Source organism: Carassius carassius, chromosome 41 (assembly GCF_963082965.1).
Source record: "Carassius carassius chromosome 41, fCarCar2.1, whole genome shotgun sequence".
In the NCBI taxonomy this organism is placed as follows: Eukaryota; Metazoa; Chordata; class Actinopteri; order Cypriniformes; family Cyprinidae; genus Carassius; species Carassius carassius.
Window position 1 is genome coordinate 3,310,095 of NC_081795.1, and position 24,531 is coordinate 3,334,625.

The following is a 24,531-nucleotide window of genomic DNA, read 5'->3' on the forward strand; positions in this document are numbered from 1 at the left end:
TGTTCCTTCAGCCAAACAGTGCATTAGGAAAGAAGACAACAGGATATTCTGTTCAAAATAGTCTCAGATTTGTTCATTGTGGCAAAGTTAAGCCAAGTATAGCCCATTAAGTGTGAAGATCAGACTGCTGTGATTCATTTCCTGTTTTCAAATTAGTTTCCAAATCATAATGAGTAGTTTCTTATATATCTACCCGTGTGTATGTAGAATGTAATTGTATACCTATAATTCGCAGTAATCAGACACCAAGCAAAGAGACTTTCTCATTGAATACACACACAGTCTTTCATAGGTAACTGTGTGTCTATTGATTCACACATTTGTCTCTGCTAAAGTGTGCTTTAGAGCTTCTGTGAAACATTTGTTGTGTGAAGGCAATAAGTGACAGTGAAGAGAGAGTGTTTATTAACCAAAGCCTTCCAGCTCAGATTAAATGTTGGTGAGGTTTTGTTCGTGAACACAGTGCGCCATCTGCTGGTATTCACGAAAACACAATCAATTGGAAAAAAAAAGAGCTCAACGAATAAAGTGTGAATCGTACAGCAATGACTGATATCACTCAAGGTCTTACATCTAGTTTCAATTATTATTAAAAAAAAATATTATAATATCAACACATCACAGTATAAATTATTATTATTATTACTTCTCTCCAAACATTCCAAACATTTCTCACACTTCCTCATCATAATATTTGGTTTTTTCAAATTTTGAAATTGTTATTCTCTTGACTATGACTATGTGATCTTGACTATTTTTAATGATAACTTTCATTAGTCTATTATTACTGTAATACAATAAAAAACACCAGACAGATCTTTTGAGGATGAAAACCAGTATAAATTACAATTTTTTACAAAACACAATTTTATTTTAGTGCCAAATTAAGCACATATATATATATATATATATACCAAGTTTGGCTGTTCTGACTTCCAATAGCTGATGATCAAATATCCCAAAACCCATAAGCTGAAAAGCTCATAAATTACTACTGTTGACAAAAAACCTCCAGGTCGTGTAAGTTCTCTGGTGCCTTGCATGCTCTGCACGTCTGAATTCTCCTCACAGCGCTCAGAGATGCAGAGGCCCAGCTTGGCCTCAGGACTATTGAGAGACTGCACAACTTTCACAAAGGCTCTGAACCGTCACTGATGCTCGAGGAGGCAACACAAGGTATGTTAAACAGGGTCTTTTTATACAATTTCAGTTCATTTTATTAATAAATATCTTTCACTTACCCTTATGTCTTTTGTATGACTGTCACTTTCAAGGAAGACAACCGGTCAAACGATCTTCAAACTTATCAAGTGTTGTTCTACAGAAGAAAGTAAATCACAGAGGTTTGAGAGTGATTGAGAGTGATGAGAGTGATAAAATTATGACAGATCTTTAGAGTGAAGCATCCCTTTAATCATGAGTAAATGTTGGAGAAACAAGTCATTTATACATAAATATATCATTGGTATATTCACCTCACCAAATGATTGTAAATAAACAATGTTTGCTCTGTGGCAACATACAAAAGTTAGCTAGCTTTTGGCTGTTATCTGTTATCTAGTTCACAGGGAAGATTTCTTATCATTGCAATAAACTGAGGCCATCGGCTGTGTGATGAAACTATTCTGTATTCAAATGGCAACTCAGCGAAAATGATGAGCTCGTTTTGCCCCGCGGGAAGCTGTTCATAAACTGCCATAAAAATATTTTTATTTGTTGATATTTTAATGTTGATATACTTTTGTGTGGAGCTCTCATTTAGATAAGATGGCCCTGTTATGACACTACAGTTTCCCACAGGCAACTGTTTTTATTGGGATATTTTTTACAGTTAGCTTCATATCACTTCCAGAAATATCATTTATTGGCATTTTAGTGGCATTTTAAGTAAAGTGCAATGTTGATAGTGTGTGGTTACTTACCAGTGTAAGTAATGTACAAGTACAAATGTACAAGTGTGGTCTTGCACAAATCTTGAATTTCTCAATTCTTTCTTCTAGAAAGCACTGAGATTAAAGACAGACTTTGGAGCTTCTCATATTTTACTCCTGAGGAAAAAGAGCCCAGTAAAGTCACATTTTGAGTCATTTAGAGATTCAGAAAAGATCTAAACAATGTCTTACACTGTGCTCAGGTCTGTCTGCAATCAACAGTCAGAGATCCCAGTATGAACTCATACATTGCTTGTCAAACGTTTCTAACTAAACCAAATGATCTGAGCTGTGCAAGCAATGCAATTAGAAAAAATATCTGAGAGAAAGTTGATACTTAAATTAAAGTATCTTAAGAAGAAATGAGCAACAACACTGCAAAAAAATTAAAAATAAAAATAAAATAAAATATAAAAATCTTACACAGTATTTTTGCTTTGTTTTACAGTACAAATATTAAAAAAATCTTAAATCAAGGCATATTTAATCGATAAGCAAAATAGCTCAATATATTAAGTCTTGTTGAAAAAAAATAAATACAAATAAAAAATAAGCAAATTTAAGTTTCTATTTCTAAAACTAGAAATAAATTGGGTCAGAAAATATTATTTTTTTCCCTTTGGATTACGTTTATTTTTCTAACCTTATTGTTTTAAGCATAAACTCACTTGTTTTTAATACATTAAGCAGAAAAAAAAGATTTTATTTTATTTTATGTCGTTTTGCTTCTATAGTAATTTTGCCTTGATTTAACAATTCATAAATATTTTTTCCTGGAAAAGAAGAAGAAAAAACTAAATCAGAAATAGTTTTCTCTGCAGTGGACAATTAAATGTGACAAGGCCATCCAACTATCATCAGCAATGTGAAAAGTGTGACCCTTTCCTGCAAATGAGAGATATTATGTAAGCATTAACACAGGCTCTCATGCAGAAACTCTCACGCTGACCAACAAAAACAGGACAAAATCTGATTTCACTCCTTACCCGAATGAAAAGTTTAGGTTGGGAGAAATTCATCCGTTAAAGCAGCTTCATAAAGATGGGTTAGAAAGACAATTACTGTACTGTTCCTTTCATCACACACACACGCAAACAAACACACACACACACACACACACAGAAGTGACTCTAGGTGTTCTCCTCCTCTCTCAAGCACTCCTAATTGGCCACATACTGAGTAATGTGACCAATGAGTTTCAGGGCCGGCTCTCTTCATTGAGTGTGTGTTTGTTGGAGTTCATCAGTGCGTTTGACTCTTTGGTGTCTCCTACAGAAGGATCTGGATTGGTTTTACACTCCGGCCGGGGATCTACGGTTCCTCACGTTCTAGATCCTGCTTGAACATCTCTAAAGGTTTGACACTCTGTCGAAAAACACTGAGGAATCCCTATTTAACCCCGAAGAGAGAGAATTGGTGAGTAAAACTGGTGTGTGTGTGTGTGTTTTATGCTCTGTCAGAGAAATTATTAGTTAAGACTTATAGCTGGAAGAGAAAAATCTAAGAAATTTTACCTTGGGTGACCATGACTAATCACAGTCTCAGCAGACAAACTCTCTATTAAAAGCAAATTAGTACCCAGATCTTCACAGGGCAGTGTTTGTGTGTGTTTTTGTGAATAATTGTTTATTCATAAAGGATTTCGTGACATCTTTTTTTTTTCTTTGGGGGAAAAATTCACCCCAAAATAAAAAAAGTCATTAGTTACTGACCTTAATGTCATTCCAAAAATGAGTTATTTATTTATTTATTTATTTATTTATTTATTTATTTATTTATTTTTACCTTGAACACCAGAGGTGATAAAAAATACTAATAAAAATGAGGACCGGGTCTGTCAAACTTAAAAATAATAAAAATAGCACCTCAAAATCAGCCGTATAAAGATTGACATGTAGGCTTCCCCTCTGCCAAAGCTATGAAACGGAAACCAAATATATAACATTGTAATTTGACACCAAGCATCATTGCCCTTTAGCAACAAAAAACCTTTTAAATGATGCTCTATTTCTCACACAAAGCTATCATATGACTATGAATAGAGTGTATGAGTAATATAGACTACTTTTATAGTAATTTTTTTAATGCTTTTAGTCATTTTGGAGCAGATACAGAACCCTTTTTCACAAAAAAATGTGGCAAGGACTCTTAACATACTCTTAATATATATATATATATATATATATATATATATATATATATATATATATATATGTATATATATATGTATATATATATATGTATATATATTGCATTTCCGAGGTACATTTTAGGGTAACTGTCTTTAAAATATCCATATCTCTCTCTATTCTCTTCTCCCTCTTTCCTGACTCTCATCACACACACACACACACACACACACACACACTTGAAATAATCATTTACCCATGAGCACACCAGACTCATTTGCACTCTGACACATTGAACTGTGTGTAGTGGAGAATCACTCAGGTTTAATCAGACCAAATCTCTGGTTAAACTCGTAACTAAAATCACCGAAACAAGACACATTTTTTCCATTCTAATTCAGCTTGAAGTTCACACAAGTAAACCATGCACGACATGTGCTAAAGTTCAGATACAGTGCTTACAGTACCTGACAGCACTATCTCAACCTCTCTCTCTCTCTCTCTCTCTCTCTCTCACACACACACACACACACACACACACAAACAAAGGTCGGGGTTAATCTTATATCCAGGAATCAGCTACTCATTGTTTTGCTATTGTTTCTCATGTGTTGAAGAAAGCAATCACAAGGTGAGAAGTCATTGAGGTAGCTTAATAATTGCAAGATGTCAATCAAAGATATGACTGATGAAAGGGGAAAAAGAAATCAAAGAAAATAAAGAACAAACCCTGAAATGCAAAGAAAATGATGTTCTTAGCAAGATTTACTCAAAATACATTATTTGATTTTAAAATAATTAAACAATTTGTAACCTAGAAATCACAACAAACTGAGATATCATTTTGCTTTTCTCAACTAATTATGCCTTGATTTAGGAATGTTCTGAATGTTTTAAAAATAAGATAAAAATGTAAATTAAAAAAAATGCATGTGTAAAAACAAAACAAAAAAAGAATAACATTTCTTCATACAAACTTAGTTCCATCTGTAAATATGACCAGCGTCACGCCATCAACTGAAAGCCCATCTAATGAAACCTTGTATGGAGACAAGCAACAATATGGTTATGTGGCAATGACTCATGTTCTGTCTGCAAAGGGTTTGTGTAGATGAATGGCATTTATACATATAGAGGCATAGCATCAGATGTCCAGAATGCGCTACACTAAATTCACTAGAAGTGAATCCATGGAACCGGACACATAAAGAGACGTGTGTTTTTATCGCCCTGTGGCAGATCCGATCACATGAATTACATGCGCCGGAAACACACACACAGCTATGGTCTACTGTGATTTATCATGTGATGGATTCCTTCATGAAGTTTAGGTTAAGATAGAAAACGTTCATGGTCTTGTCTAATCGAATGTGTACTTCAAGGACCAGGGGTTATATTGGGCCAGAATGATCTAGGGTGGTGTTAACTCTCATTGAACAATTAAAAACAAATTATGATATAATTAAATAACATTCTCAATAAATGTGTCCTCATTTCTGATAGACATTAACTGACTGTATCAACTATACAGGCAGAAACAGTAATTAAATAAATACATACTTTATTAAAAGTTTTACAATTAGGCTTTGAACCCAGACCACATGCATTGCGAGTTTATATATATATATATATATATATATATATATATATATATATATATATATATATGATCTAGGTTTATAAATATTAGGATATTTGATGTATTCACTGAATGTACAAAATGGAAATTTAGAAATTCTGTCTGTTTCATTGTTATTATTTTTAATAAAACAATAAAACAATTTTTTGGTAATTCAAATCAAACTGAAATGAACAAACATTACGTAGAAACTTAAACTTGAAATCTTAAAAATGTAAGTGAAAATCATAAATAAATATTAAATAAACTAGAAAATGTAAATACAAGTCTACGTTTCAGTACTAAAATTACTACAGCTATCTATTCTATATATCAGAATTGAAATGGATACAGTTACCACAAAAATATGAAGAATCATAACTGTTTTAAACATAATAAGAATATTTTGAGCACCAAATCTACATATTAAAATGATTTCTGGAGGATCATGTGACACTGAAAGAAATTTAGAAATTTGCCATCACTAGAGTAAATTACATTTTAAAATACACTTAAATAGAAAATAGTTTTTTTTACGAAACAATATTGCTATATTTTGGCCTAAATATATGTATACTTGGTAAGCATAATTATCTTTTTTTAGCTATATATATATATATATATATATATATATATATATATATAATTTTTTTTTTTTTTTTTTTTTTTTTTATATATTTATGTAGTAATATGGCAAAATGCATTCTACATAGAAACTATCATGTCATATCTTGTCTAAGTTCACCAGAAAAACCTGTAAATCTCATTTTAACCTCAGATGGGGATCAAGGTCAGGGCACAATTTGTAAAGACTGAAAGCAAAGCTCACTCATCTTTAGGCAGTCATTTTCCCCATGAGGAAAACATTCCCTCTCCTCACCAGGAGAGAAGCCGGAGGGCAAGTTAACATTTGTTAAATGAAAATGTGACACTCTCCTCTTATTTACAGTTTAACCTGAAGTGTTGGCCTCCAAACATCCTCAGGCACTTTCATTTAGTGCACCAGCATAATATTTACAGACACATTTAACTTGTTATACAAGGGGCTGGTACATTATTCTTTCTCATGTTCTCTAGCACACAATCTAATATCATTAAGCAGCGTGACACATTGAAAAAAAAAACATTATGATACTAGACTTCTTTTTTCTTTTTATTATTATTTCAGTGCTTTGCTTTTTAGTGTCAGACTAACTACTTGCAGTCGTCTGGTAGAGAGAGAGCTCAAAAAAGAAAGAGTGAATTAAACACACATTCCGGCTGTCTTTTCCACACACACACCCCACTGAGAAACATCACTAATTAAGTCACATCAGTGCAGAAGTACACACTGTACACATCTTTCTCAGTAATAACACAGGTGACTAATGTTCATACTGCTGGTTAAATGTCAAAGCAATAGTTCACCAGAAAATCTGATGCCGTCATCGTAGTTCCAAACCCAAAGAGAGAAACTTTTTATATTTTGACGGCTTTCAATTGCCAAAAAAGGATAGAAATACACCATACAAGTAGTTATTGTGTTAATACATAACTTAGGCACAATATTTCAAGTCTCCTGAAGCAATACAATACCTTTTAGTGAGTGTAATATTATTTATGTATACTGTCAAAAGATTTAGTAATATTTTAAATTATCTTTTTCTATCAGTTTCCTTTTAATTTTGTTGTGTGCTTTGGTCATTTAGTTTATTTGTATTTCTTTATAGGTTGAATTTTTATTACTTCAACAATGTGTTTTTGTCATCACTTTTCAGTTTAATTTCAGGTTTAGTAATTTTGGTTAGTTAAGTAATTTCTGTTAGTTGCTTAGGCAACAGTTCTCATTTTCATTTAAGTTTTTGAGGTTTAAATTGTAAGATTATGATTTTAATCTATTATTTATATCATATTATTTCAGCTTTATTCCAATTACAGAAAATTACATCAAATCTGGCACCATTTTTATATTTTAAAAATTTTGCATTACATCACTTGTTCACCAGTGGATCCTCTGCAAAAGTGCAGAAACCCAGCATGTGTAACTGATATCAGGTGGTCTTTGCTTATTTTTCCAGGTGCCAACCCTTCGCCAACTTTCCATCATCATGCCCACCAGCGACCAAAAGGCCGTGTCCTGCGCCCTGATGGCCAAACCTCAGCGTCAGCGGCTGGTCAGTAAGGACGGACGGAGTCTGATGCAAGGCAATGCCCCGGGCTCCAGAGAGACGTGGTTTGGGGCCATGCGGGACATGTGGGGGACGTGGCTGGCGCTGCGCTGGCGATGGGTGGTGCTGGCGTTCTGCGGCTCCTTCCTTCTTCACTGGCTGCTGTTCGCTGTGTTGTGGTACCTGCTCGCCCGTGTAAACGGAGACCTGGATGTGCTCGACCATGACTCCCCACCACCCGGCCACGTGCTGTGTGTCAAACACGTGACGGGCTTCACCGCCGCCTTCTCTTTTGCCCTCGAGACACAGTTGACCATCGGGTATGGCACCATGTACCCCAACGCTGACTGTCCGACCGCCATAGCCCTGCTCGCCCTGCAGATGCTGCTGGGACTCATGCTGGAGGCCTTCATCACTGGTACACCACACGTCTTCTTCTTCACTGTAGAAATGTGCATGAAGTCTATATAAGAGATTTAACTCTCCTTGGAAATTAGGATTTTAAATTAGTTTTTTTTTATTTACAGGAACATTATATTAGCTTAATCGACAAGCACCTGCATAATAAGAAAAAAATCAATGCTGCATTAAAAAAACGTTTACAATAACTCTTATTATAATTTATTTGTACTATTTAAAATAATTACACAATAACAAATTAAACAAGTTATAATTTATTTTTATTAGTTTTATTGCTTTACAATTTTTTTCTATTTGCAGTTTTGTTCTTGAAGTTCCTTTCTATTCTATTTGTTCTACATTTAACATTCTGACAGAAATGAAAAAAAAAAAAAAATAAATCTCACAATGACCTATAGATGAGGACTTCAGATATATGTAGAGTCAGTCATGGGACTGAGTTCCCATGCTTTAAGGAGAGCACCAGTAAAAGACTCTTTTATGGGTATATTTTAAATAAAACCTATCACAAGTGCACTGCCTCTGAACTACAGTACAGGGTAAATGTAAACGCATCACAAATCTGACTTTGTAGAAGACAGTGCTGCTACTGAAGTCATCAGAGGAAATGCAAAAGGGCTTGTAGATGTCCTGCTATTGAACTAGAAAATATAAATGGATGTAACAGTATGCACTTGATCCTACTTTAGAGTTTTAGTTTAGTTTTAGAGCCACCCGTAAACACAAATACTGTAAGTGAACTGACAAATGCAGCCAGAAACAAGCAGCATGAACTTTCCAAGATAGCAATATTATTGAGGTTCACAGTAATACCCGGAGATACCATTCCTGTTCATTTTGATGACACTTTATCACTGTTGGCCCAGGGGTCACTTACACAATCTGCATGCTGCCATCTTGGCTCAAATGCAGTTTACATAGGACAATCAGCTGAGCTGCAGATGTCATGTGACTAATCACTCTGCTTGAGTAACTATCCTGTGCTTTGATACTAAAGACAACAGACAGAAGGAAAGTCCATTTACAAACATTTATTTTAATATAATGAAACATTTGCTTACATACATATCACACACACACATATATATATATATATATACATATTTACTGTCAGCATAGAAAAAAAAATGTAGTTACAGATTCTACCAGCAGGGGTTGACTGCTCATTTACACTATATGGGTACTTTGAGTGTTTTTGACCAGGATTGGGCAAAATTCAGAATGTAAGAATTATGATTGTGAACAAGAGGTTGAACTGTAAATAAAGGAAGGGGAATTCACTGAAACACAATTCAGATAATGGTAACAGATAAATGCAGTTTGAGAAAATTAAGGTTTTTTATATATTGTTTATTTTAAAAAATCTAATGACATTTCAAATCAATCTATGTCTGTAAAGAACTTTTAAAGACCTTTATTTCTTGAATTATTTATTATACATTGTTTTCATTTTAAATCCTTAAATTCAGTTTCATCTCTCATTTGTGGCAAAGTTTTTATTTATTTACCCTTTGTAACCTTACTTACCTTATTATTTTTATTGTATACACATGTTCTATTAATATTATTATCATCATCATCATTAATAGTTAAATTATTAGCAGTTTTATTAAGCTTCATTTAATTTCCTTTTTCATCATTTCATCCTATTTTTCCATCACTTCTTATGTGCATTTGTGCCAAAGTTTGTCCAGATGAAAAATAAAAAAGTATGAATCTTCTATCGTTATTAATATCAATATAAATACTTTATTTATTAAAGAATTTATTTTGCAGTTTTATTTACTTTGTTAAATATCATTTAATTCCATTTTTCCCCTGTCACTGCTCAGGTGCATTCGTGGCTAAGTTCTCCCGGCCTCAGAAGCACTGCGGCGGGATCCTGTTCAGTCCTCAGGCCGTAGTGTGTGAGGTCAGAGGTCAGCGTTGCTTGATGTTTCGTGTCTGTAACCTGCTTCCACGGCCGCTGGTGGATGTGTGTGTGAGCGCCGTTCTCTACGAAGAACATGACGATCATGAACTCCACCAAACTGCGATTGAATTCAGCGTCGATAACCTGGGGTCACGACCTTGCCCCCTTTTCCTGTCACCTCTGACTTTTTATCACCCTCTAACGCCGTCCAGCCCTCTAAACAATGCCCCTAACACCAAACACTTCGAGTTGGTGTTGTTCCTCACAGCTTCTCAGGAGAGCACAGGCTCTGGGTACCACAAGAGGACGTCTTACCTGCATGACGAGATCCAGTACGGCAGCTGCTTCACCAAGGTGACGTCTCAGCACGGAAAAGGCCAGAGCAAAGCCAAAAGCATACGCTATTTTGACATGCAGCCCTGTCCATTCACGCTCCCAAACACACACACCAGAGATGCACTGGAGAAAGAGCACGTGGTGGTCCAGATCAACGGGGAAGGCACTGAACGGGTGGAGTAGTAGTGCTTTGTTTTTTTGCAAAGGTGTATGATTTCATAAGAATTCTCCAATCATGAAACAGCCATTTCATCTCACAACACAACACAACCTCCAGATTATGACTTTTTAATCCCAAAAGACACCCTGTCCTGTTAGTAACCAATCAAAACGTTTGCTGCTACGGACACATTTGTGTTTTCCAGAGCAACACAGATGAGTGACGGCTGATTGAGATCTTGTTTTCATATGGCAATAAGAGGAAACTCCAATGTTTTATGATTGTAACTGACCACCTTCACCCTGACACCACAAAACCTAATTTGAGCCCTCATTTATTCAGCACCTGGACATAGTCACTGCAAAACCTGTCTGTATCTGAGTCAAGGGCTTATTTTTTTAAATATGAATTATTAAAGCACTGCACACACTGCTGGGTAGATTACTTACAAATTATTGTCCATTACTGATTACAAATTACATGATGGAAATGATAGTGTGCAACACAAACTATTGGATCACACATATTATGTAATGTATTCTGACTACTTTTGGATTACTTTTATTTTAAAATATATTCCATCCATGAAGTGTATAAAACTACATTATGCCAGAGATTCATGAATGAACTACAGGGGGTTTGTGAATTGATGAAAAGCTGGAAGACTTTCCAAATGCATGAAAGAAGTAGAGTTTTAAAAATGAAAACAAGAGAGAGAGAGAGAGAGAGAGAACAATCATGGCAATCAAATTATGAATAATTTACTGCCATTGTGTGAATAATATGTTATAATGTTATCTATAAAAAAGTAGCTGTAATCTGATTATGAGCATTTAAAATGTAACATTCTAATTACAAGTAATTACATTTTGTAATCTGATTACATAATCCAGATTACATGTAATCAGTTACCCAACACTGGTTACACAGACCAAGGTCAGCCTTGTCCATAAAGTATTTTTTATCAAAATGCATGAATGTTAGGGATAGTTCAACCAAAAATGAAAACTGTCATCATGCATCATCATCGTTTCATTTATTAATAGAGTGTTGCAGTGATGACCCGGAAGTTCACATCACCCTGGTTCCCTCAGAAAAAAACTCAATAGCATTTTTCCACAGTTGTCTCTATTATTGCATAAATTGAGTTTGGTGGCCAACAAAAGTTTATTATTTGCTTAACATGGGCTATAAATATTCACCATGGTTGCATAACTTAAATGTCATTAATCTTACAACTCTTTCAGTCTTTATTTATAACATTTTCCCCAAAAGTCTTGAGTTAGAATAGTTTGTAAGAGTGTGATTATAAACACAAAGAGGCTGTAAAAGCAGACTAGAAGTGAGAAGATGAGTTTATCTGTTCTGTGTGATAGTGTTTAATGTCCCGATCAGCCTCTGCTGTCCCTTTTAGACACTTGTTAGCGACCTCCTTTGAAAACAAGTACAAGAAAAATCACAAAGGAGTAGTAATGAAGGATTTTTATATTGTAGAGTAAAATATCTTGAGCTTGTGTTAACCAGATACCCAAAATTCATCTATTTAACCAAAACCCATGCAAATAACCCATTGACTTCAGAAACCAGACGTGCTCAAATGCTTGTTTCTGGGTTTTGGCCTAAAAATAAATATATATAAGCTCTGCAACACTTTTATTATTATTCAATGAAAAAAACAACTTTTGTACTATTTGTTTGAACTATACCTTTAAAGTGTTCATTAACACACCTATTAAGTGCCTAAACTTTTCTTTTTCACCAAAGTCATGAAATGGGCTTTTGTATGGAGAGAAAGAATATTGAACTGAATATTAACAGTGATGTAAATAATAAAGTATATAGATAAATAAATCGAGTCTTTACTAGATTATTTTGGGGAAAGAAAATCTCAATATTATCAGTGCAATGCAATATATGCAATAAAACAAATAAAAAAATAGCACAGTCCTACTGGTGGCACAACACTGTATGATTTTATTTTTTTTTACTCTGTAGGTGATTATATAGCACATGTATTGTCTGTCTGTCAATCAGGAAACACTGATTGCTTTCACTTTATTACTATATGTATAAAGCATGATCGTTTAAGTCTGGAAGGCTGGAAAAGAATTCCTGCAAACAGGCAACTAATCTTTTTTTTTTCAAGCTACACTGAGTGAAAACTGATCTATAATAGAAATGTCTTTATTTTGATATGTGGAAAACAAGACTGGATTAAAAGATATGTGAAAATGTTGTTGTTTTTGTTGTTTTTTTATCCTTACAGAACATTTTATACATTAGCAGTAACTCTTATACAGTTAAACACAATTTATGTCAACAACACACTTTATTGTGGATGTTTTATTGACCAAGTCCTACAGGCACAGAAAACTGAGATAACAACAATTACTACATTTTTAAAATAAAAAGTATTAAAACTAAGCTAAACTAATATATGAAGCTTATTCAGAATATTAATAAACACAATAGTACTATATAATTAACACACACACAAAAAAAAAACACTTGCAGGGTCTATAATAGTATATAGTATAGGGTTGATGATGAGAAATGCAAAAACTGAATATAATATAATACATTATTTTTTAAAGTATATTAAATCATATTGCAACATAGTATTATTAAAAATAGATTCACAGAAATATACACAATAAGCTCTAATAATAAAAAAAACTTGCTTTTGTTTTCTTTTTTTTGGAAAAATACATTGATTTAATGGGCTCTTTATATATTGATTTAACTGGCAAAACACTAGTGTTACAGGTAGACTTTATGAACATCTGATCAAATACAATTAACCAAAACTTAACAACATTTAGCTAAAAAATATGTAGAAAAAAGTTGACAAAAAGGAACAAAATGCATGATTAAAATCTATAAAAAAATAAAAATATTTCTCAACCCATTGTCTCCATGGTTTCTTTTTTTCAGTTGGTCATAATCAACATAAAGTCCACAACACCAAATTGCATGTATTTAAAATTATGATTAACACTGAATAAGTTTACAATAGTTTTACAACTTTTAGGTTTCTAAAAATATATACTGTAGTTGCTTAGATTAAAATAGAAGCACAATCTAGTCTATTAGAGTTTAAGTCTCCTGAAATTTCACTTTCGTCATCTGGTCACCAGCAAAACAAATTCCTCATATGTATTTCAGGATAGCTGTGAGCAGCTAATAATGCTAATGCTACTTGTTCAGTGTCCGGCTGTGGATTTGATTACACGTAGGTGTGAGGTACGAGAAGCAGTGTGTGCATGAGTGTTTGTGCTTGTGTGCAAGTAAACTGTGCTCTATAAAAGATCTATAGTTTAGGAGCAGAATGTGGACTGCAGCTCTTTAAATGCAGCACACCGTTGTTTTCTTTCAAGTTCCATCCTCTTCTTCTCTTCTTGTTCCTCTTGTATCTCTGCCTCAAACTTACTGCGCACAGACAGAGCCTGAACCTACAAAACACACACAAAATATGAATAAAAAACATTTCTGTTGAATGTGTCATTTGCCTACAACATAAAAATAAATGTATTACTATTGCTGTAGTCCTGCTAAAACAATTTACAAATAAAAACATTTATTGAAGCTGAAAACCATATAAAAAAAACTAAAAGTACTAAAATCTGTTTTCATTAACTTAAATTAAGCAGAAATAAAATAAAATATTCGATAAAAAAATGTTTTGCCTTGGCAATTATTAAAAAAAAATTAGTACTAAAATTACTGCAACCAAAACTGAAATAAAAATCAATGTAATTTTTATATTAAAATGTATTAAAATAATTATATTTTATAGTAGTTATAGTATAATATATATAGTATTTAAAAACACTATATATATACTGTTTAAAATAACACTTGCCATACAGAATCTATAATATCATATAGCAACATTTCCCAAATAAGATTATGATAATGAGATTTTTTTTAAATACAAATATAATATAACTATTTAAATAATTACTAAAAATAAAAAGTTTGCATAATAATACTTCATTATAATAAAAAATGCAATAAAGTTCACTAAAATGTAATAACCTTACAAAATAATATAAACTTATAAAAATAATAACCCTATAACCTAACCTAAATATTCAAAAATTGTTGTAAAAATTTGACACGTTATTTAATACAAAAATAATATTTTTAAAGTTTAACTTTAGTAAAGTTATCAGAATGTATTTTAAATAAATAATTTAAGACACAGAGGTTCAGTTAAAATGATATGTGTTTTATAACAACTGTCCTTGATGTGTTCTTTACAGATGTCATGCTTTCATGTACTTACTCTACATGACCACAAGAGGGAACCTCAGAACATGAGAGTAGTGCTGGCCCATGCGTCAAAACACATTAACATAAACCCCACAAACCTTTGCCTCAAAGAAGTCCCTCGCTCCAAGAACACCTTCGGTCGAGACATCGATCTCTGAAAGTCGAGCCAGAGCCATCAGTCCGCTCTCCTCCTGCAGCTCACCTGCTGCGGCCCTCCGGAAGATCAGCAGGAACTGATACACAGATGGACAGATTAGGGTTAGGGACATTTCAATGGCTTGGAAGGTTATCAGCATTTCTATGCTATTCTAAAAATAAACACAAAAGAATCAGATATCAGCTGTGCCATGTCCACACTTAAACTGAAAGACACTGCAGATCTTTCCCTTTAACAACAATACAATATTTAGTAAAGAACATTTTCTTTAGTATATACTGTATAGCTGTTAAAGGAACAGATCTGTCTTTAAAAGTGAGGGAGAGGTCAAAAGGGTTTCCCCCCTTTCTCTGCACAATCTCTGTGTGTGTGTGTGTGTGTGTGTGTGTGTAATGTCATCCATGTGGGACTTCTGTCCAATCAGAAGAACGAGAGCAGCATCTGACACACAACAGACAGACTGTACTGAACACACAGCTGCACTGTCACCTGTTCGAGTGTGTTGTGGGTTACTACTCTTTTTGTGATGTTTTCTCAACACTTCAACACTGCATCGACTACTGATGAACACATTAATATTTATTTGAATTATCACTCATTAGTTTATTTCATCATGTATTACTATCTCTTTGGAAGACTTTGGAACACATTAAAATGCTCAAATTCACGTTATTTCTTATTTACCTGTAATCTCTTTCACCTAATATATTTATTTGAAGTCCCCCTGAAAATTTAGGGTAATAGATTTTAATAATACAGTAACACATTTACATGCTCACGGCTCTCTGACAATGGTTAATGGTCACATGACACAAAGGTAAACAAATTAATTTATTTTTAGTAATTTATTTTTAGTAATTTGAATAACATAAGTTTTAATTATTAGCTTTCTATTAAACTCGTGAACCCCCTGCGTGACCTTTCCAGGGCAACTACATAATGCGTGAAGTTGTGGACGCGCATCACAGAGCTAGTGCAAGAATAGCATTTGTGGTCAAAAAGTATTATATTTATTTTTATTTATTTTTTTTAGAAAACGACTGATTGTTTTGCTAGAAAAGACCCTTATTCTTTGTCTGGGATCGTGTCGAGCCCTTTGAAGCTGCACTGAAACTGCAGTTTGAACCTTCAACTTAATCCCCATTGAAGTCCATTATATGGAGAAAAATCCTGAAATGTTTTCCTCCAAAAACTTAATTTATTTTTGACTGAAGAGAAAAAGACATGAACATCTTGGATGAGATGGAGCTGAGTTAATTATCAGGAATTTTTTATTTTGGAAGTGACCTAATAGTATGAGATGTTGTTGCTAGGATGTTCTGAATGGATGCTTGGTATTCCTTATGATATTTTGTACCTATATGTGTGGATCTATTGTCATGTACTAGATCTGGTCCATTTAATCACTTGCCAGGTGAGAATCATCTAGGGTGACTAAATGTGATTGATATTTAAATGTGAAGCCACATCAGAGCTGCAATCAGAGATGTTTTCTCTCACAAACGAGCTGTGATCGGATCAAGGTGAGTCTGAAGTGTTTCCATGGAGTGTAATCTCTCAAAAGATTGAATCACTAGATTAAATCAGTCATCAGGGACGATGACCGACCTAACAAAGCTGTAATACACACACACAACTCTCTGTAGCTGAGTTTGCCGTTATAATCTTCATCCACCTCCTTGATCATGTTCTTCAAGCCCAGATGAGTCTGTGGAGCTCCAAGTTTCTCCATCATCAGCTTCAGTTCCATCAGATCAACGAAGCCGTCTTTACCAGAGTCAAATCTACACACAAAAAGTATTATTAGTAAAAAGTTAAAATATGAATATTTTCTTAATTAATGTCATTATTACATGGCTTCATAAGAACTAAAATATAGTGAATCAGGCTGACTGTTTTTAAGGTGACGATTTTAGTTGTCATTTTAGGAAAATGTTCTGCTTTACAAGTTTGGAACAACATCACCAATCATTTTTTTGAGAAATTAATTCTTTTCTTTTTCCAGCAAAGATGGATTAAGTAGGCAAAAGTGACTAATAATAAAAAGAAATGTTTCTTGAGCAGCAAATAAACGTATTATAATGATTTCTGAAGGATCATGTGACAATGAAGACTGGAGTAATGATGCTGACAAATCTGCTTTGATCACTGGAATAAATTACATTTTACAATATTTTCACATAGAAAACAGTTCTTTTAAATTGTACTGTAATACTTTTTCACAACATTACTGTTTTTACTGTAGTTTTTGATTAAATAAATGCAGCCTTGGTCAGCATAAGAGACTTTTGCTCATTGCAAAAACTGACTGACCCCTAACTTTTTAACACCAGTGTATATATGCTGTTTCTGACCATTTTATCAATGCAAATTGAATTCTAGCATATGTATTGTATCAACCTATAAACTAGCAACACTCAGGAGTGAGTGTTGACATGAAGGTTTATCCAGCCGCAGCAGAGGGAGGTCACTAGAACAGCAGGTGGAGAGTGACGGCAGAAACAGCAGGAAAAACGGATTCTAACTGAGGAGAGTATTTACAGAGTCTCACCCAGCTGTTGCCACACCAACCAGCAGGACTGTGTGTGTGTGTGTGTGTGTGTGTGTGTGTGTGTGTGTATGTGTGTGTGTGTGTCTGTGAGAGAGAGAGAGAGAGAGAGAGAGAGAGAGAGAGAGAGAGAGAGAGAGAGAGAGAGAGATAGAGACTAGTGTTTGTCTTGAACACTCTGTGAAAGTGAAGAGGCTGAGATTGTAGAAGTGGGCACATGTTTCTACAAGTCTCATGCTTCTCAGATTTTTCTGCCAAAAAAAGTAACAATAATCGTACATATTTGTTAGAAGTGATCTCATAGCTTTGGTTCACTTGCTCACCAATGGATCCTCTGCAGTGAATGGGTGCCGTCAGATTGAGAGTTCAAACAGCTGATGAAAACTTCTCACTAATCCAAAAGCAATTCACACTACTCTAGTCCATCAATTAACATCTTGTGAACTGAAAATCTGTGTGCTTGTAAAAAATTGTTGCTAAAAATCTAAGTTCTCTATCCATAATATTGCTTTCTCCAGTAAAAAAAGTTGTGTTGTCTGAATCAGAGAGAAATATGCTCAGAGATTAATGAGTTTTAAACTAATATGTTGGTGGATTTTGATGTGAGAGATAACATTGGATGGACTTTTTCATTGGAGGAAACATTATTGTAGATTATGGATTCAGATTTTGCCCAGGAACAATGGTTTATAGTTAAAACTTCTTCATGTCTAGTCTTACTTGATCTTAGTGCTGCGTTCGACACCATAGATCATGACATACTCATAGATCGATTACAAAACTATACAGGTATTCAAGGGCAGGCTCTAAGATGGTTTAGATCCTACCTGTCCGATCGCTACCATCTTGTTTACTTAAATGGTGTGTCATCTCATTTATCATCAGTAAAATATGGAGTGCCACAAGGATCCGTCCTAGGTCCCCTTCTATTTTCAATATACATGTTGCCCCTTGGTAATATTATTAGAAAATACGGAATTAGCTTCCACTGTTATGCTGATGATACTCAGCTATATATCTCAACGAGACCAGATGAAACTTCCCAATTATCTAAGCTAACAGAGTGTGTTAAAAATGTAAAAGATTGGATGACAAATAATTTTCTCCAATTAAATTCGGATAAGACAGAGATATTAATTATTGGACCAAAAAACACCACACAGAATCTTGTAGATTACAATCTGCAACTAGACGGATGTACTGTTACTTCCTCTACAGTCAGAAATTTGGGTGTTATATTGGACAGCAATTTGTCTTTTTAAAATCATATTTCCAATGTTACAAAAACTGCATTCTTCCATCTTAGAAACATTGCCAAGCTACGAAACATGTTATCTGTTTCTGATGCAGAAAAGCTAGTTCATGCTTTCATGACCTCTAGACTGGACTATTGTAATGCACTTCTAGGTGGTTGTCCTGCTTCGTCAATAAACAAGCTACAGGTAGTCCAAAATGCAGCAGCTAGAGTCCTTACCAGGTCAAGAAAATATGATCATATTACCCCAATTTTACAGTCTCTGCACTGGCTACCTATTAAGTTCCGTATCAGTTACAAATTATCATTACTTACCTATAAGGCCCTAAATGGTTTAGCTCCTGTGTACCTAACTAGCCTTCTACCACGCTACAACCCATCACGCACCCTAAGGTCACAAAACGCTGGACTTTTGGTAGTTCCTAGGATAGCAAAGTCCACTAAAGGAGGTAGAGCTTTTTCACATTTGGCTCCCAAACTCTGGAATAGCCTTCCTGATAATGTTCGGGGTTCAGACACACTCTCTCTGTTTAAATCTAGATTAAAAACGCATCTCTTTCGCCAAGCATTCGAATAATGTATCTCTTAAATTGTGAGTGTAGTTGCATCTGCATTTTTATTCTTTAGCTTGGGTTAAACTAATTTTACTTTGTTGGATCAGCAGCTATGCTAATGATGTCTCTATTTGTTTCTATGTTTTGCCACGGGATGTAACTAGGATTTACACAAGCTCCAGTCTGGATCCAGAACACCTGAGAAGAGATGATGCTGACCCTCAGAGGACCCCAGATGATCCTAACCTTGAATCAACAAACAGAACTAACAATTATTGCTACATGTGTGACTGCATCATATAATTACTATTAATTAATAATATTGATAGTTCATCATCTAGCTGACTACGTCTTGTATTATTATTATTATTTTTATTTTTCTAAAATCCTGTCAAACGTGCACAAACTACTAGCTACTACTAAATATTGTAGAAACATAATTTTCTGTAAAGTTGCTTTGTAACGATTTGTATTGTAAAAAGCGCTATACAAATAAACTTGAATTGAATTGAATGATGAATTCGTTAAACAAACAGCTTTTCATCACTCAAGACATTAACTGATGAACTGGAGCGGTGTGGACTATTGTGATGTTTTTATCAGCTGTTTGCACTCTCATTCTGACTGCACCCATTCCTATTTCAAAGAGAAACATTTGAGACAATGTGAACGTTTATCAGAGTGTTTCATATCTTTGCTCTGAATAGCCATCTAATCTAGTCTCCTAGCACATTGTTTCTGAAAGGTCATAAACAGCTCAACCTTCACTGTTAAAGCACTGCATGAAAGCCAATTTATTAACAATATTACCCAACTTCCTCACTTTCTTTCTTTCTCCCATGTTTTAACAACCCACAGTAAGACATGCTCACACTTGCCAGCTCTGATTAAAAACAACTGGGAATCTGCTGACCAGAACAGCAACTGCTTTCAGCAACTGGCAGCACACTCATACACACACGGCCCTGAAATATGTGTGGATGCATGAAAACACAAACTGCCCTGACGTAATTGCGGGTGCATGGCATGTGTTTGAGCGTGGACGCTCTCTTTGTCCTCTTTGGTTTCCTGCCGTGGTATTTATAGATGCCAAGGCTTGGGGCAGAGATTCAGCTATAGAGCCTTGCGTTCAGAGCAATGCAGTCCAGTAACAGCACTCAGGCTGATCCCAGATCTGCTTAGAACTGCACATGTGCTTAGAACTGCATTATGAACTTGAACCACAATGAAACAGGTCAGGGTTAACAAGACTGACCTGGTATGTGAGAGAAGGCAAAAGAGAGATAGAAAGAGAGAATTATAAACGGAAAGTGGAGAATGAGGTTGGCATATTGGTCCAGTCCTTTGCATGCCAGACACATTCCTGGTCATCATCTCTAAAGTGGCATGAATGGAAACGGGTAGAATCTTTGGGGTAGAATCTCTTCTGCTCACCAATCTATAAATCAAAGAAATAAATCTTTTATAACATTGTAAATGTCTTTACTGTCACTATTGATCAATTTAATGTATGAATTCTTGCTCAATAAAAGTATTTATTTCTTCCAAAAAATAAAAATAAAAAACTTAACGATCCCAAAATGTTTAATGGCATTATATATATAATTCACAAAAATATATGAATCTAGATTATGTGAATATATAATTAATATATAAATTTCTATCTATTTATCTATCTAGGGCAGTGTGCTAGGTGTGAGCTGTGTTTATAAATGTGTTGACCCATTTTCCTCTTACATGGCATCTTTTTTTCACCTGTGGTGAGGGTTGAACTGATCTGAAATGGGCCAGAGTATGTACTTCTACTTAAACAGACACACCTTGCGGTCCTGACGTATCCTAGTCTTATGGGACATCCACACTTTCATATCCTATACAGTTTGGGTTAGTTTCCACAATACAATCTAATAGACTTGACTGAACCATACTGTTAATGATGCTTAGTGCAAATCTCTAGAACTTTTTGATGTACAAGAAAACATCCTGATCTTAAAGTCACTATGAGGCAGTGGCGAGGTCAGACATTTTAAACTGAGTGGACCTTGGTGGAATAGGGTGGACCTCAATGACTACTCTCAAATTACACAAATTTTACAATATGGTATAAAATCACTATACAGTTCAGATAAGTTAAATGTGATTGATTGTTAGCCAACAAATTCATGAATATACAACAAAATACATTTATAACAAGCAGCTACAATGCCTATTACAAAGAAGACAAATATAAGACCACTGTAGCAAGATTACAATATGATATAAAACATTACAATATAACATTTCTGTAATCTATATAGCCTACCAGTCAACAGTTTTTGAAGACTAAGATGTTTAAGGTTTTTTAGAAGTCTCATCTGCTCACCAAGCCTGCATTTATTTGATCCAAAGTACAGCTAAAAAAAAGGTAATATTGTGAAATATTTTTACTATTTAAAATATCTTTTCTATTCGAATATATTTTAAAATTAAATTTTTCCTGTGATCAAAGGTGAATTTTCAGCATCATTACTCCAGTTTTCAGTGTCACATCCTTCAGAAATCATTCTAATATGCTGATTATCAATATTTAAAACAGCTGAGTACATTTTTTTTCAGGTTTCTTTGATGAATAGAAGGATCCAAAGATCGGCATTTATGTGAAATAAAAATACTTTGCAACGTATATCATTCAGAATCTTAGAGTCAGCATAATTAATATTTTTTGGAAAAGAATACTATTTTATAAATGAAACTTTTAAATAGAAAATATTTAATGAAGAAAATTATAAACAAAAGATCAAGAAATGAGGGATTTAATTCAAGAGATTAGGGGTGTCACGATTTCGATTTTAAATCGAAATCGATCGAAATTAAGTCACAGTCTCAAACTTCGAATTAAAAAATGGAATCGTCGATGCTGTCACGCCCCCATGTTGCGTCTGGTTACTTGCCAAGCGGAAAAAAACACATGTGTTGAAGTGCTGCGAGTCAACCTCCTCTAACAGCCACTCAAAAGATAGCATGGCAACTGCAGATGCAGGAGACCCATCGACAGAACTCGAATCCCCTCCTCTTTCACTGAAGTCGCTGGTGTGGAAGTATTTTGGATTTCCAGTGAGTTACGTTGTCGACAAAAAAAACAACAGTTTGCAAGCTGTGCTATGTGCGTGTACCATATTCTCTCACTGGCAACACGACTAACATGGCAGGGCATCTCCGCAGGCACCACAAAAACATAGATTTATCTGTTAAACCAACAACTACACAAACTTCTCTTCCGTCTTCATTTGGAATTAAACTTCCAAGCAACTCAACTCGTGCAAATGCAATTACGCGTGTGGTAGGAGTATTCATAGCCGCGGACATGCGACCTTATTCGGTGGTGGAAAACTCCGGTTTTAGGCATTTAATTAGCGTGCTAGAGCCACGCTACGAAAACCCAAGTAGAACGCATTATTTTAGTAATATTTTAGCAGTTCTCTTTCCATATTCCTCTTTAAGAAGAACTTAAAACTGCAAAATTATTACAGTTGTCTTGTGTTGTTCTATTATAAAAAATGTTAATGTTTTTGACAACTCAAAGAGCAGCTCTAAACAACATATCCATCTGTAGGAAGAACATGAAAGAATGAAAAAATACAGTCATCATTCTGAGGGGATAAAAAGTAGTTATCCGTGTGGTATATGTTCATCTGTTCGGAAATAGGTTAAGACACTTAATTGTTCAGAGACTATGGACATGTCTGTTTTATTGTTTTTGTTTGTTTTGTTGTGAACTTGAATGTCATCTTTTGTGAAGAAGACTGCACTTACAAAAGAGAAACTGGATGGCAGTTTATTTTACGTTTTCAATTGACTAAAGATATAAGTTATTGTTACATTATGTTGTTAATAAAAGTTTTAAATTTGACAATGTAGTGTGGTACATTGCAAACAAAGGTCAGATATTATATTGCATAAAAGTCTAGTTTGAAAAATGACAATCTGTGCTTTAAAAAGAATAAATGTAAAAATCGAGAATCGAATCGAACTGTGACCTTAGAATCGAAAATGCAATCGAATCGAGGATTTGGAGAATCGTGACACCCCTACAAGAGATGCATCATCATTCATTCTGATCCAAGAACACAATGAACTCAAAACTCTCCTTCACAAAGCACCCAAACTTCACTCTTGCTGTGGCCTAGAATAAGACTCACCAAATAGCAATTCAAGACAGTCCTATTGAGAAACTTGTATAAATCTTAATTTAGATTTAAAAATAAATAAATTATAATAATAAATAACTAAATAATTGGTAGCAACAATGTGGGTTTTAGAACGGTGTTAATAACTAATGAACTGACCTCTTGAACATTTTCTCCATGTCTTTGGTCTGTTTGCGCGAGAACTCTTTAAACTCGGAGTACGGGTTGAAAACCTTCATCTGTTTGGATTTCTCCGTGCCGTCTTGGATGTCCAGCCTGCGGTTGAGTTTCTCCGTCAGTTCAGAGCTGGCGTCGCCGATCACGGCAGTGTCGGGTCTCACCGGCGGCGGCTGCTCCTCGTCCGCTCCGGTGAGCCGGGTTTGGGGTCACGCTGCTCGGCGTCCAGCCAGCGCTGCAGCCTCCGTGCGAGCTCCTCGGATTACATTGCGGACTGATGCTCTGCCTCTCACGATCAGCTGTTTCTGAACGCTAGTCAATATTTTGGAGTTCCCTTTCATAGGTCACTTCGATGCTGCGGTGACGTCACCACGTATGGGAACACCTTCGGTGTGACGAATGTCTGAAGCCCTATACCATCCCGCCAATCCTATTGGCCAAATAGCGCGTGGCACCGCCCAGCATGCGTAGGCATATATATACCTGGTGCCGCGCGCCATTTACCTCAGATTTCATTCCTTCAGTACGAAGCGAATCTTCTGTGCCCTATTATCTCGCGTTCTCAGCGATCATCTACGAGCAGTATACTCCTCTCCGCGGACGCGATGAGTCAACGAAAGGTAGGAGCCGTATGATGGGTTATCACGAGGAGGCACTTATGAGAGGTTCGTTGCAGCCTCTCTACAGGTTCTCTCCTTGATAGCCTATGGCTACAGTAAAATATGCATACACTTCCCCTGTGCACT

At 34.9% G+C, this 24,531-nt stretch overlaps 1 protein-coding gene and 1 pseudogene across 1 annotated transcript; one reads left to right on the forward strand and one right to left on the reverse strand.

The window, feature by feature from the left end:
* The first annotated feature begins 1,133 nt into the window (after positions 1–1,133).
* LOC132123454 (inward rectifier potassium channel 13-like) lies at positions 1,134–10,676 on the forward strand. The gene is made up of 5 exons (XM_059534070.1): positions 1,134–1,176; positions 1,275–1,330; positions 3,207–3,347; positions 7,736–8,243; positions 10,078–10,676. Exons 4-5 carry the CDS (start codon positions 7,766–7,768, stop codon positions 10,674–10,676), a joined length of 1,077 nt encoding a protein of 358 aa, XP_059390053.1. The 5' UTR covers positions 1,134–1,176; positions 1,275–1,330; positions 3,207–3,347; positions 7,736–7,765.
* Positions 10,677–13,381: 2,705 nt separating this feature from the next.
* LOC132123157 (EF-hand domain-containing protein D1-like) lies at positions 13,382–24,053 on the reverse strand (annotated as a pseudogene).
* Between the last annotated feature and the right edge of the window lie 478 nt (positions 24,054–24,531).

Coding starts and splice junctions, on each gene's coding strand:
- LOC132123454 (XM_059534070.1), top strand. CDS start 7,766: ATGCCCACCAGCGACCAAAAGGCCGTGTCCTGCGCCCTGATGGCCAAA. Junction 8,244..10,077: donor GCTGGAGGCCTTCATCACTG/GTACACCACACG, acceptor GTCACTGCTCAG/GTGCATTCGTGGCTAAGTTC.